Source organism: Lygodium microphyllum, chromosome 8, assembly GCF_053477565.2.
Source record: "Lygodium microphyllum isolate KBCC chromosome 8, Lygodium_microphyllum_v1.1.10, whole genome shotgun sequence".
Lineage (NCBI taxonomy): Eukaryota > Viridiplantae > Streptophyta > Polypodiopsida > Schizaeales > Lygodiaceae > Lygodium > Lygodium microphyllum.
The window spans coordinates 58,400,148-58,416,148 of NC_141142.1; the positions used below are offsets into that span (position 1 = coordinate 58,400,148).

General features: G+C 41.1%; 1 protein-coding gene and 1 pseudogene across 5 annotated transcripts in view; one reads left to right on the forward strand and one right to left on the reverse strand.

The window, feature by feature from the left end:
• The window catches only part of SPK1 (guanyl-nucleotide exchange factor), a 109,587-nt gene that overhangs the window by 29,146 nt on the left and 64,440 nt on the right, over window positions 1-16,001 (reverse strand). For all 5 annotated transcript variants that reach the window (XM_087682970.1, XM_087682969.1, XM_087682967.1 and 2 more), the window contains 5 exons: window positions 10,197-10,327; window positions 9,627-9,702; window positions 9,387-9,497; window positions 8,499-8,681; window positions 7,796-7,942 (listed from right to left, as the gene is read on the reverse strand). In XM_087682970.1, the coding sequence (XP_087539096.1) occupies window positions 7,796-7,942; window positions 8,499-8,681; window positions 9,387-9,497; window positions 9,627-9,702; window positions 10,197-10,327 (648 nt within the window). The remainder of the gene's footprint in view (window positions 1-7,795; window positions 7,943-8,498; window positions 8,682-9,386; window positions 9,498-9,626; window positions 9,703-10,196; window positions 10,328-16,001) is intronic.
• Window positions 5,152-6,498, forward strand: LOC148032339 (uncharacterized; annotated as a pseudogene).

A 16,001-nucleotide genomic window follows, 5' to 3' on the forward strand; every position in this document is an offset into this window, starting at 1 on the left:
GATCTCCTAGAAAATCCAACAAATTTTGGGTTGTCAAGGTCCCCATGTGTAGTTGTGATAGATTGAATCCTCCCTCCCAAAAGCCTCTTCCAAGCCTCCTTATCTAGAACAAGACCCTCGACAATGAGCTTTTACCTAATAAGGCTTCGCTTTGGCAATCCAGATCTATGATCCCCAAGCCTCCTCTAAATCTAGGCCGAATGATAACATCCCAAGCCATCTTCGCCCTACCTGAGCTCGTGTCTCCTCTTGATGAAATAAGGTTCTTGATGAGGGTCGAGGCACTTCACCTAGCCAATGTATGAGATGCAAAATGCCGAATAGGAAGAGATGTACCACATGGTTGCAAGAAGAACCTAGTTGGCAATCACCACTCCCCCTAATAATGAAAGTCCCATTGAGCTCCAATAAAAGAGCTTTTGTGTGATGTTTTGCACATAAGAAGAGGTGCCAACTACTACTCTGAGGTAATGTCAATCCCCACACGGTATCCAAGATATCTCTCCGCAATCATGTAAGGAGCCCAAGTGAAATCCTTGTGTGGTTGCCATTTTGATTGCCAAGTCTCGCATACACAAAATCCATAGGACTTGTGCCAATTAATTAAGGCACTTGTTCCTCTACAAATATATCTACATGACCACTATAAAGACCCTAAAGTTACTCTCATCTTGGTCTAAATAAATTGCTATATCATTAGTAAACTCTACATCAAGAAGTTCCTATATGGATCTCTCTCTCAAGAAGCAGCTCGTGGTCTCTACAAAATATCTCCATCGCTAGATAATTACCAAACTCCACATCAAGAAGCTCCTTGAACTGAAGGATATGTATCCTCGTGCCTCTAATACCTATGGATCTATCTCTCAAGGAGGAGCTCATGGCCTCTACTACAAATAAGAACAAAAACGAGGCTAATGGGCAGCCATGTCTCATTGATCTTTGAATGCTCAATCAACCTGTCTATGTGTTGAGGAATAAAGAGCTGCTACTCCCCTCGCCCATTGATCTAGGAATCCCATGCTTAACATTGTGAAATCTAGGAACTCCCAATACATATGGTCACAAGCCTTCTCAAAGTCAAGGAGCACGATTAGGTTGTGATTTTTGGAGCGAGCAAGAGCAGTAATCTCCTACAAGATAATTTGTTGCCAAAGATGATATGATGATAGACAAAACCAGTCTAGGTGGGTTGGATCTTGTATCGTATCAATGGGGCTAGTCTGAGACTCATCTTCGCAAGGATCTTATAGGCAATTCCAAACAAAGTGATCAGCATCCACTGTGCAATCTCCAACCTATCCCCACTTCCCTTGGGAATGAGGTGAATTAGCCCCTCAAAAAGTCTCTCTGGTGTAGCCCCTAATGCCATAATCACCGAGAAAGCTTGTGATCCTAGTAGCTCATAAACGACTTATCTAGTCCATCTTCTCAGAGATACTAGCTTGCAAGTAGTGCCAAAAGTGCCTTCTCTAGCTTCCCCTCTGTAAAAAGGGTCATCAGATGTCTGATCATCCTATCTATGACCACCCTCCTAGAGTTGTGCCATACTCTCTCTCTCTATCCCTCTCATAGTCAAGTGGTTTGGTCGTAGATCCTAACAAAGTTCCGTAGTATTGTGTAGCTATATGTCCCACCTCGAGAGAGCCCTCTACAATGGATCCATTAGCTCTCTTGAGTAACAAATACACTATCTAGAGTGTTTTGGCCTTGTGGTGCAAGAAAAGTCTCTATTAACCCTATCTGCATGATGCTAAGCTTGAAAAACTTGATAAATGGATGATTAGGTTACATAAAAATTGTATTACTGATGAAGGTTATTCCTCCAAGGATTTTCTTAAGAATCTTCATACTTCTTGGCAAAAGGATTGTATAAGACATGTCAAAAAGTATGATGCCGGTGGACACAAAAAATGCATGAATTTGGAATATATATATGTGCAACATGTATGTATTCGCCACCTCTTCTTGTTCATAGACTTAAGTTTCTATGGCAATTTTGTGTGTATATGTGAATATGTATGTGTGTGCATACACATGCACGTGTGTTGTGCGTGCGTCCGTGCATGTGTGCATGCGTGTGCACGTCTGTCTCCGTGCATGCATGCACGTGTGTGGGTGTGTGTCATCTGGCCTCTGAATGCCTTGTGGTTCTGCATCAACCCCCCCCCCAAAATGCTTTGCCACCCCAGACAAGGCAAAAGAATGACAACTTGCAAGCTAAGACAGCAAATGCAAATGGGGCAAAGAATGCAAAATCAACCAATCAAGTGCACTCACTTGTGGCAAAAGGGAAAGATAAAGGGAAAGAGAAGATGAAAGAATCAGTGGGGATTGATCAAGATGGCTTTCAACAACCCAAGAAGGTGGTTGTACTGAAGCAACGCCCCCTCCAATCTCGTCATTGGGATGCTTCTACCCCTTTGCCAGGACAAACTTCTGCTTCAGCCCCTGCCCCTAATCTTCAAAATTGGGTAGGGGTTCTGAGGAAGGGCATCCCCATATGTGACTCAGGGGAGGGGGAAAATGCTATCTCTGAAGGCATGAAGCCTATGCAGGCAGAGGCCTAGCCTCTCATGTTTTGTTTTTCATCTTATATGCTCTATTGTACATACCTCTTTTATGTTTCAAACACTCAAGTGCTTTACATACAATGTACAGAGCCTCTACAATGCTCCGAAGTGGAGGCTTTTATGGAATTATGTACATAAAATGCAGCCTGATATAGTTTGTTTGCAAGAGCACAATCAACACTCTATGGCTGGACAGCATGTTTTTTTCTGCGGCTATGATATATATTATGCTGGTACTACTACCTATTCACGTGTATGCATACTGGTAAGACATGAGTTGGAACCTCAGCTGGCCTTTAATGACAGCAGTGGCAGATGGATAGTTATACAATGCAATGTCAATGGTGATATTTTTGAGTTTGCATCGGTATATGCCTCTCACACTTTTGCCATGAGGGCTTCTTTGTGGGATTCTATAGGCAGATATCCATGGAGATCCAATGCATTTATCTGTGGAGATTTTAATAACTCCCGCTTGCCTAGAGACAACACTACTTCCCTATCTCATATGTTATCATTGGAAAGGCAGAAATGGAATGATATGCTGCTTTCTGTGCAAGCTGAAGACTTATGGATACTTCTCCAAGGGTCAGTCCTTGGATATACCTTTCACCATAATGCATTTACCACATATTGGGCAAGGCTTGACAGATGATGTCTCTTTCATCCACAACAATTTGCAGATTTCAGCCCCCATCTCCTTATAGATTTTTCATTGGGTTTGTCAGATCATGCTCCATTGTGGATGAATTCGCAACTTGGCATGCCTCTGGATGATCTGCCACTCTTCTCAAGAAGATTATTGCATGTTAATCGGGCGTATTTTCAGCATCATCATTTTCAGCAAATAATCAGATTGGCCATTCATCCCTTGTCATTACATGCACAGGAGGATATGAATTATGCATGGGATAGTTTCGTCTCCCATGTGCAGAATGTCATTGCGCAATACGGGAAATGGCATATGGCAGAATGGAGGAATGAGGTTAAAAATGCAAAAAGGACAGCACAACTATTGACTGAAATCTCTCAGTCAAGGTCACTTTCTGATTTGGAAAAAGATTCCATCTCACATGCCCAATCTAAGCTTGCTGTCAATGATCAGAGGAAATTGCATAAATGGCAGATAAGGGCAAGAATGAAGCCTCTCATGGACAAGGGCTGCTCATCAAAAGCCTTTTTCCAGAGTTTGCATGCTACTCGAAAGAAAAACTCATGTCTGAGGCTTAGGAAGCTGGATGGCACTTGGACTCACTCTTTCTCTGATCTCCAAGATGAATGCCACAATTATTTCCAGAAATTGTTTTCTACACCTGGTTTCCCGTCAAATCAAGTGATTGATGCCAGGAATGAATTTCTCCAATATGTCTCTGGAATAGTTCAGCAGGATGATGCTCTTACCTTAGAGAGGCCTTTTACTAATACAGAACTAGATGATGCATTGCTAGACCTCAGTAAACATAAGTCTCCTGGATGGGATGGCCTAACGGTGAAATTTTATATTTCCTTTTGGGACGACTTAAAAGAGGTCCTCTTGCAGATGATTAATGTTGCCTGGCAAGAAAATCAGCTGCTGCACTCTTGGAAGCATGGCTTAGTCAAGCTTGTGCCCAAAAAACATCTCAGTGATCATATATCAGATTAGAGGCCCATTACCTTAATGCATGTGCTTTACAAACTTATTGCCAAAATGATTGTGCAAAGGCTACAGGGGATACTGCATGCAGGACTTCATCCTCATCAGTATGGGTTTGTGCCGAGAAGACAAATCCATGACAATATATCCAATGCCTTGACTGCAATTGAAGATGCTAAATACTCGCATCAAGACGTACTTATATTGCAAGTGGATATTGCTAAGGCCTTTGATAATGTCCAATGGGATTTTATTTTTCAGATCATGACTAAGTTGGGCTTTGGTCCCAAGATGGCAAATGATGTTTACTGGTTTTACTCTGACTCTACTGCTCATTGCATTTTGGGGGGGCATTTGTCTCGCTCAGGGATATTAGGTCGATCAGTCAAGCAGGGCTGTCCTCTTAGTGCTCTTTTCTATGCAATTGTGACCCATCCTCTTCTGGTATATCTTGATCACTTAACAAACACAGGACAAATGACTGGTCTTCAAATCCGAGGGACTACATCATTTTTGGCACAAGCGTATGCTGATGATTCTTTTTTCATGCCACAGAATTCTCCAAGGGAACTTCGCGTGCTTATGGCCACTCTTTCAGTATATGGTTTGGCAGCGGGATTACATGTTAATTTTGACAAATCTAAATTGCTTCCCCTCAAACAATGTGACTGGCACTCTATTCTATGGCCTGGTCAGGTGGTGCTTTCCACAGATATTGTCAGGCATCTGGGATACCCCATAGGATGGCATATCACTAGGAAAATGCAACTGAAATGGATTTTCCAAAGACTGCAACATAAACTGGAATATTGGAAGATTTCTACTTGGCCCCTTCATGTCAGGTTCAGAATAGTACAATCCATTGTGATGTCTTATGTCCAGTTCTATTTGCCTTTGCTGCATTGGTCATCCAGGGATATCTCTGCTTTTATGTCTCAAGCTATGGAGATGCTATGGAAGACAAAAGCTGTTGTGAAAGCATTGAGACTCATGAGGATGGAAATGGTGTGCTCTCCAAGGATGCATGGTGGACTAAATATCCTCAATATAAGATATCATGTCCTTGCAAGGAAGGCTACCATGTTGCATACTTTCTTCCGTCAGCAACAGCCGTGGCCTTGTATGCTAGCATCCATGTGTGCCAGCATGAGCACTTCTGCATATGGTCATTGGATTGCGGATTTCTGGGAGGTTGTCATTGGCAGATTTGTGGGCAGAATACCTGGCTGTCCTTTCTCTACTGCTTTGATACTTGATTGGAAACAGGTTCTCTCTAAGGTCAAATGGGCTATTAATAGTTGTTTGGGGACAAACTCCATGTGAAAAGAAAGCATTCATTGGAGTGCCATTTTTGACATTCCTCTTGCTTTACAGGAACCTGTTCGGGCATACAATCTTATGAAACTGGGAATTAGGTACATACAGGATGTGGTGGATGATCCGGGATATACTTTATCCTTTCCTCGGGCCATGACCTCTTATGCATTGGGAATGCATCATAGGTTTATATGGAAGAAATTTGCTGATTTACTGCATCCCTTTCTACCAATTCCACATATGCTTGATACAGACAGGCTTATGGATTGGCAATTACAGCCATCTACTACATGCATTCGTCTTGTCTCTCTTTCTGTCTTAACTTCCATCAAAGTATACAAGCTTCTTCAGCCTGCCCCATGGATTCAGCAGCATGCTAATTCTCTGTGGCACTTAACGAAGTCTCTTGGATGGTGGCGGAAGAATCTTAGGATGCTCTGGAAGTGTAAAATGCCACTGAAACAAAGGCTTCTTCTTTGGAGATGTTTGACACGCACACTGTCAGTGGGGGTCACACTTGCTAAACGTCACATTGCATCATCCACATGTCTGAGATGTTTGGCTCCCTCAGAGACTGTCCCTCATTTATTTTGGCATTGTCCTTGTTCCAGGATCCTCCTCAGGAGAATTTCAGATTCGCTTCGGCTTCGTTTCCCGAGTCATAGCTTTGGGAAACATTTCTGGCTCTTTGGCAGATTTATGCGTTCTTTGTCTCAATACTCACTCTTTCTTTTTTGGGTGAGATATTGGGCTCTTTGGACAATCTGGAGTGATCATAATTTTGCATACTTGGGTCGCCAAAACCACCAGCAATATGAATCCTTCCGAGCCTCACTGCGGCAATCTCTATATGATGCCAGCTATGAGGGTGACATGGACGCTTCCTGCATAGAGCTTTTCTTTTTATGTTTCTGACAGTTTGGGATAGTCCCCTTTTCCGGGGGTCCCCAGCTTGTAAATTTGTGAGCACATAAATATACTGCACTGGATATTACCAAAAAAAATGTATGTGTGTGTGTGTGTCTGTGTGAGACATGGAATGGCAATCCTAATCCCAGTTCCAACCTATCCTCAAACCATCCCAATCCGTCCCCTTATTAGAGCCCCCTCTAATGGTGACAAGGAATGGCAATCCTAATCCTTGTCCCCATTCCTGTTCTTGTTCCCGTTCCCAAAACCCATTCCATGTCACTATGGTATCTATGAGTGTGACTATTTGAAGAACTCTCCTCCCAAACCTCCTTTGTTAAAAGAAAATCAGCAATACATCTTTCGGTGTCACCTTTACTACTTAGCACACTGAACAAGGTACAAGAATTTGCCAAAGCCTAGCCAAGAACCACTTGCAAAAATCCTATGAGTCACCATGACCTTTGCTATGCATGGACACATCCATAGTTGTGAGCTTCTCCAAATGCAACACCCTCTTAACACCTCTACATCTAATAGCCCTATTCGAAGATATCATCAACACCTCCGAAGAATCATCATGATTGACTCCAACCTACATCATATCTCTAACCTAATAATAATATTTACGGAGGACAAAAGCTGTCACTAATCTGCTCTAGAAATATGCAACGAGGCTGGCATTCACAAAACTAAAATCATACTCATGTAGAAGCTTCTGCCTAGTCTGGTCATTTAAGCCAGAGGAGGTGTTGGATCATCCTCTAGGAATGCCTCTCCCACTTTTTTCTGCTATCACTAAAACAACATCTGCCCCAAGAGATTGTGGGCCATGGAATCTGAGTGCATTGCTGAACAGAAGACAATCTCCTCTTCTCCTCAACAAGCTCAGGAGGAAATGGCTATTAAATCCTCAAAACCCATCCCAAAAGCTATAGAGTGCATTGCTGAACAGAAGACAATCTCCTCTTCTCCTCAACAAGCTCAGGAGGAAACAGCTATTAAATCCTCAAAACCCATCCCAAAAGCTATAGCTTTTGTGTGAGAAAAAATCTTTGTACTAGCCTCCCAAGGACCTCCCCAGCTGAAGATGTGAAATAAACAGTTTCATTCGAGGCTCCTCCACTGGAAGAAGTCCTGGGACCATAAGCTTCAGCAAAGGGACTTTGTTTCAACAATCTGGATCGCTAATGCCTGATTGAAATTCCTTAAAAACATTTCTATGTAGCAAAACATAATTATCAATTCCCTAATATTTCGTAACAATATATATACAAGTAGTAGCTGTTCCTTTCAACATGTCACTGACCAAAATAGAAACCTACAACATGCATAAGTAAAGTCAGTCCGTATGTACTACCAAGCTCTCTTGTCGTGCTGCTTCACTGAGGTACACATGAACTGCAGGAGAAAGCATGTCTGAGTATCTTGGTGACATTGGTGCCTCATTATCTGCCCCATTGTATGTATCACAAGTATTTATCGATGTATCCTGAACTTTCCTATGCTGTGAAGCACCAGAAAAAAGTGTAAGAAATAAATTACCATAATAAATACGGACAACATAATACATTTGCTGTTTGCAGAAATAGTTCACCTTAGGTTGTCAATCAACAGAAGAAATATTAGATACTTAAATATCTGACCCAACATTGAAACACATGGAACTGAAGCTCTGCCTTGACACCTAAATGTAATTTTAATACAGCTCAACCCCCCCCCCCCTTTTCTCTTCCTTTTTCTATGTCTTGAAGGTGAAAGCCCTATCAGACCATCATTTGTGGCATTTGCCCAGATTTGCACTCGTCAAATATCTACATTCAGGAAAGAGTAGGCTTACGGTTGCATCAAACTGCTGGGGGGGGGGGGGGGGGGGGGGTGGGTGGGTTGGCGGGGATTGGGGGGCGCACGCGCATAAAACAAAACAAAACAGTCTGCGGGTCACTCACATCCCCTTCCCCTAGGCATCTGCACTGGGTGAATACCCAGTGCAGCTAACCTTTCCATTCACACTTGGACATCTGAACAAATGAAAATGATGTGTACTTCAATATTAGAATCACCTCAAAAAGAACAAGGGATTCTTCTAGGAATTTGAAAAATAATCTAGTGCGTGCCACACTTTGCTGCCATGCCTTTGTTAACGATGCATCATCAAGGTTCCGAATGATCTGCAAGACACAGACCAAAACTTCTCGCTTCTGTGTTGTACCTAAGTTGTAGAAGACTGGCATTTCATCCAATATCTGCAAAGAAAAGTGAATTCCAACAATGCTTCAGCCTCCCTCATCATAAAAGAGATCCACACATATACGTGTTATTCATCCCTGCTTCACATGCATATCCGGCACACATTATAATTCAATCCCATAACTGTCCACTCTTGGATTTTTATTTGCAGACACATAACTATACCGGTCACACACACACACACACACACACACACACACACAGAGCAACACACATGAAGGTGATTAGGTTACACACATGCTGCAACTCAGTTATCCCCCGAGCTTCTATGCTTACATCAGTCTCTTGATTAACTATGGCCACATGACACAATAAGCAAAGAGCTCCTTAGATATGATGTCTACATGTTGACTACGTATGATGAAATTTTATGCACAGCCACAAATCTGTGTATTGGTTCTGGATAACCAAAACCAGTAGTGCTTCAACACCGCAAGCAACCAAGTCATACCCATGGGCTCTAATTATTAATCTCCTTACTCCATTAACCTGGACAAGATAAGCAACACAATGTTCTTGTCAATTATCCTCAAGCTTACATTCGTAACAGTAGAGCAAGCTGCAAGACCGGGTCAATACACACAACAATACATGAAATGTGTTGCAAGCAGTATGCCATTCAGAGCCACTATGTCACAAAGTAGTGTGAGCATACATATTGTTTGAAAATGAACACTTAAAACTTAAGGAAAATATTTTACCAGTCCAATGAGTGGGAAATACAGCTGTGCAATATACAATTTATCATCCACCTTCTGATACCGAGCATCAAAGAAATGCTTGGACATTATGCCCACCAATATGCGAGCCGCCTACCTCCAAAATAGTACATAACCATAAGGACGTATCATCAGAGAAATTAAACCACCTTTCCACAAGAGTACAAAACAGAGAACTTCAAGGGATTCAATGTATAAGTTGCCATTTTGCTTGTTACTGACCTTTGCACGTTCAGCCGGCTCATCATGGTCCCATGTCATGAAAAGTTCTTGAATCAAGACTGATGAAAGATAGTTTCTACAAGTTAACAACCACCTAGATGTCAGAGACAGAAAACAGAAAAAGGAACCTCTGGCCCTTCCCAGAAGACCCCTCCAACGTTGCATGTTAGCAAAACTTTGTTCAGTCAAAGAAGTTTTCAGTTTGTTTCAAAGCAAAACGTATTTCACCTTTGCTATTTTTAAGAAGTATATAAATCAGCTCTGTTTTGTCCATTTATAGCATTTGTATGGTTTGCTGATAGTACACTATCATGAGTGGCCAAATTTCTAGACATACTGAAGCTTATAAAAGGATAAAACACTCCAAAAGATTCTGTAAGATAATGTTCCCTGCTTAAAACCCCAATAATCAAGGTTCAACAGCATCATGAAAAGCAATAGAAACAAACAACCACCATACTACATCTTTCAGGATCATTTTCTCAGATCAGCAAGGCCAGAAACACTGGTTTCTTTTTAAAGTAGACATGTGCAGCAGTTAGCCACAATGAACGGGAAAACCGAGCCGACCTTTCAGAAGGATCACGTCCTGGCATCTCCACAAATAAATCATGGTCACAAGTGATCTGCAGAAATGTAAGCTTACACTCGTGCAAAGCTGCTGGACAAACACCAGTAAATTTGTCCATGTAGAGCGCAACCTGTAAAAATGTTCACAAGTTTGTGATTCATAAGAACATATGATTATGACCTTCCACTTAATGATTAAGAACATCAAACTCCTTTCAAGGAAACAGTCAGTTGTTTGACAATAACTCAGAGTCTTTGGGTTTGCCCAATACCATAAGATTGGTCATTTTCAAACTTGATATAGCTTTTAAACCCTTATTACAAGAAGTCTTGGATCAAACAATCTGGTGATGTATCAGATCTTACAAATGCTGAAATCCACGTATATACTTATAGCCCAAACCAACAGATATTGTCTTACTTTGAGAACACACATAACAAAGACGATTGGATATTTTTGAAGGGCACAATGCTAAGCATGTGCTTCCTGAGACATCACTTAGGCAAAGATATCCACTAGCCCCCTTTGTCATATTTTTGTAGCACACGCTATGCACCCTTTTCTGAGAGAAACAGATAGACAAGTAATGGATAGATTGAGTTGCCCTTCCCTGATTGCGATGAGTCTCACTTGGGAAAGATCTTCATCAGAGATTGCTAGCATTGCTGGAGTGTGACTCACCATAATAGACTTCAAACATACAAAGGCAGGCTACAAGGAGTCGAGCAAGGCTAGCTGATAATGTGTTAAACAAAAGAGGCTTATACAAAGACTCGAAGGGGACACAAAAGATCCCTTTTACAAAGGAGCTCATAACTATTCCCTTTTTAGTTCACTGCCAGGCTGTAAGGAGGGTATACATGAGTAGGATGGGGACAATACAGCATTTCTCAGCCTTCTACAACACATTTCTGCAGGTGACTAGAGGACAATTTTAGGCCAAATAAAACCTGGCTCTTCCTCTGGCTTTCAGCTATGAGACTCAGCAAAGCCTCACTGGCCCTGTTCGAGATGTGGGGCAGCCAAGGAGAATCCAAGACACTGAAGTTAGGATTGCCCCAGGATCCAAGAGACTTGGAGCAGAGCTCTTAAAATGGTATGGTAGTCTTCCATGGCAGTAGGCACCTGTGTGTAAGATGATGGTAACTTGAGGAGCAAGGTCAGAGGCATCAGACCCAGTTGTGAATATCAGAACTTCTAGGGGATCATAGCTTATCAGATATCAGATCAGCAACCAGATATCATCATGCAAACTTTTCTCAGAACAAATAGGACTATGAACTACTGCCACAGATGGGAGCTCATTGGTAGCATCAAATCTTGGTATATCTCAACAAAATGATGCAGCATGGCTATAGAGCACAGCAGATATTAACTTCCAAGACATTCACTCATATTTGGACAGAGATCATCCACGCTCTCAAAGGGAGATGGAGAGACTGCAGGGACCTCATTCTAATCATATGAGAATCAAGCATACCTAGATCTGAGAATTGTTATTGTGCTTGATTAGAAATAAGATGACCTTCTGACTAGTCTAGTTTTCCAGCTTGGGCTCCATTATTTCTCTTTTGATTGTGACATGGCACATGGATCGCCATCACTAAGAAGTTCTTAAAATACATGAGCATCTGTAATTGTGTTATGATGCAACTCACTCTTTACAGCATGTATCCACTAATGAGCCGTATATAGATTCCTTTTCGTTATGAATATCCTAACTTCCTAGGACAAAAGGATTTTCCCACAACAATTCATTTTAGTTTAAATCTAAAGCAATCAAATACTTGTCATATGTGCACAATGCAAGCTTAATATATGAATGCATCTGACAGTCAAGTTATTCAATGGAGGGACCAACCCTACATCTTGAGTAATGAAAAAAACAATCTGAATGAAAATCCAGCAAAACGCACACAAAACAAGCATAAGAATGCAAGCTTGGACTGCACTGTATTGTGTTTTTCTCTATCACATGGTTCACATGTTTTTACTCTATCACATGCTTCACATGCCTAACTCTCCAAAAACACACAAAATCTCATGCACGAGCAGACATATAGCACACATATCATCAATTCTTCTACCACTAATGAACTATCACATCACAAAACATGGCCCTAGAGATCCCAAGACCATCATAGAGACAATGTGTCACAAAGAAAGAAAGATACAAACATGTATCAACATGGATATGTCTCCTTTCTAGAGCAGAAATCCTACTTGGGGTGAAAGTGAAGAACACGGAGGGACTCTTCACTTTCACAATCCAAGACGTTGACAAACTCGAGAGTGGAGTTGGATCAATGAAGATTCACAAATTGCTCTTGTTAGGTCACGCACAATAGACAACAACAAGACCTTGAACTAGTTACTTGCATGACAATCCCAAGGAGATCTCTCTGCAGACTACACTAGAACCCAAGATATTGCATATGGAGTGATCACTTTCTTCAAAGACCTCATCATATCTTGTTTTTTTGGACAACCACCAAGCAAGGGAGTAGAATTCAAATAAGGAGGATAAAAGTGATGCCGATTGCTGACTACCATTGACACAATTAGAGCATCTCATCACCTTTCTTGAATAACTACAAGAGTAGACATCAAGGGAGCTTTAGACCTACGGACATCTCAGTCTTCCTATGACTCCTAGCACACAACATGGAAAATGGCTTGGCTATGGTAAGCAACGTGTGCCAACTGCATAGAGCCAAAGGTGACATTGAGGTGCTACTTGTGGCATTGCCCAAGGCACAAAACCCTTAGGATAGACTTCCATGGAATAGCTAAGACTACGGTAGTGACTTCAAAAAATTAGCTTCTGTCATGGACAAATGTTTAAGATGCACCAACAAGGATATTTCAGAAAGCCAATCCTTTCCTATTTCTAAGCAACATTATAGCACAATTCCTAGACCAAATTTGTCACAAACACATTGGAAAATGTACATTATCACTAACTGGAATTGATTGATGGTACTATTGCTTGGTTCATTTCAACAGCAAGATACAACCAATATCTTTGATCATCAAGACAGGCCTACAATATAGACCCTCTTTAAGCATCTCAATGAAGATTATCCATACACTCCATGGCAAAAAGGAGAGACTCTAGGGCAAACTCAAAGCCAACAAGACAAAAAGAGATGATTTTTTATATACATGGATCTCAAGCACCTTCCTTCATGTAGGTCCATAGATTGTCTTACAACCTAGACCGTGATCGGCTTTTCACACGATCCTTGCGTTAGGCTAACTCATGTTATTTTACAATGTATCATTATTGTATAATGGAAACCTTGAAATGTATAGCTAACTTCCTCTGTTTAATTGAGATAGCCCTTTTTTTCAAAGAAGAGAAAATTCTATTCATAATACTTCAAAGAAGATCCCCTTGAGATAAAATACAAAGTACAAAGCGCCTGTAAAGAGTACTTAGATACATCAAAATAGAAGTTCTATTTTCTTGAAATAAGAGAATTATCACATGACATCATATGAATTTATTTCACTAACAGATGTCATGACTTTTCAATAGTTGTATGATAAGGGCCAGTCTTCATGATTTGTTCCACACAAAAATCTCTTCAAATGACACCATAGCATTCATACTTGTATGACTCTGCCAGTTAGACAAACGAAAGAATATGGTTTAAACACATCTGAAATAACATAATACTTGTCTACTTTCACGTATGGATTAAAAAATGAACAAGCAATCAAAAACAGGAAGTCTCAAACCATATTCTTGTGTGTCCATTTCTAGATGCTATTATTCTAGTGCCCAAAAAAATAATTCCAGTAGCCAATAATTAAATTGGCTAGGCCAACTTGTCTCCCAACTATGCTTGAGCAATTATGGAACCTTAGACTAGCATTAATTATTTAATTAATGCATGGTCTCTAATGTCACCACTAACATTAGTGGCCAATAAATTGGTCTAGGCCCAAATCTGACACTGGCTACCACCTAGTACGTGTCAGACATAACTTATTATAACTTTTGCCTTTGGCACCAACTAATATCTCGGGGTCCTGTATTCTAAACTATGAAATAATTGACTTGCACCTCACACGTTGAGTTGCATTAGCACATTTGTTTAACTTTTAATCAAATGCTAATCAAAGCACTAAAATTTCACATCCACGTGACAAAAAAATGCACTTAGGGAGACCTCTTCATAAATGAGCTCAAAATAGTCACTCATTTTGTTGAGGTGCCCACCTAAATTGGCTCAAAGGCCACTGCTACTGCCACTGTAACCAGCTTCCTTCCATGGATGGGTGGTAAATCCCTGATTACAACTTAATTACAACAACAAACAATTAATGCAAATCTGAAAATACAAATTTACCTACTGATCTTTGACACTCCACACCCGATTGGCCCCGAAATTGGCGCCCTTTTCGGTATTTCTTTAGCTTTATTGAAGAAACAGTTGATTTACAATGGGATTCTCCTGATCCCCTTCGCAATCCAAACTCCCCTTGCTGTGCAAAGTGACCAACAAGTCTTCAATCTGATTTGCCCCTTGATTCCAACACTCAATTGGCCTTCACCCACTTCATGGACGATGGAAATGCCCCAAATTCAATGGTTGGCTAGTCCTCCACCTGAATTTAGCTAAAATTCACTTTCAGCTCTAAAAAATCCAAGTCTTGGAGCTTGCAATTTTTCAACCTCCAAGGGTCCAAATGCTGAGATCTTCTAAGCAAGGCTGTGAAATGGCTGGGAGATGAGAGAAAAAACTGTAGAGAGAAAATTCAGACTTTTGTCGCGAAGAATGACTACAAATCAGTCAAATGCAGTTGCTGCCCTGCCACAACAGCTTGTAGATGCAAAGAACTGAAGAAAATCAATCGTTTACTGCTGTTGCCCTGTCTCAACAGCCTGTAGATGCTATCACCTAGTGTTGATTGGTCTTCTCCTGCCTCTCACCACCTGAGAAGGTCCTCCAATGGCTGCAAATCAGACCAGTAGCATCTTCACCCTCTCTCTTGCAAGCTGAATACACTAAAAATGCCTCTCCAACCTCTAAAGACGTGTTTCAGTATTAAATGGCCATTTTTGACAAGTGGCTGCCTTCCCAAAGGGTTTTTCCAATATTATCCATAATTAAATATTAATTTTCAGTCTTTAAGTACTGAAAATTAATCTAAAAATTATTTTGGTGCGTTGAAAAATAATCTAACTCACCAATACTTAAATTAGCTAGACAACTTCCATTCCCGAGTGTCTTTGCGCCATCTTTGACCATCAGATTGGCGTTAGGTACAATTAAACGCCACCTCTCTAGTGTCACCAACTGTCACTTATGGCCAAATAAATGACGTAGGCCAACAACTAGCACCAGATACCACCAAGTACCTATGCGGCATAGCTTATAGCAACTTTTACCTTTGACATCCCGTGATTTCCTGAAGTCTTGGGCTCATAAATTTACTTTAACCCCAGTTGCATCTCACATATGCAACATTTAATCATGTGATTAAAAATTAATCCACATGTTAAGTGAGGTTTCAAAAATTCATGTCCTCATGACAGCCACCTATTTCAATCTACCCTCCACCAACGAGCTTTGCCTGCCTTCCACCAAACTTCGTGCAACCTGCCAAAATTTGCCTACTGTATCACCATCCTAACTTCTTATGCCTCCCTTCCAACTTAACTACCCTTGCACCAGCCTCATCCACAGCCCTCCTGATACTTGCTCCTCCCACATTCACCTAGTTAGTACTATTGCAACTCATGCAACATCCAATTCAAGTGAGAAGCTGTCCAAGGCTAGCTACACCTTACT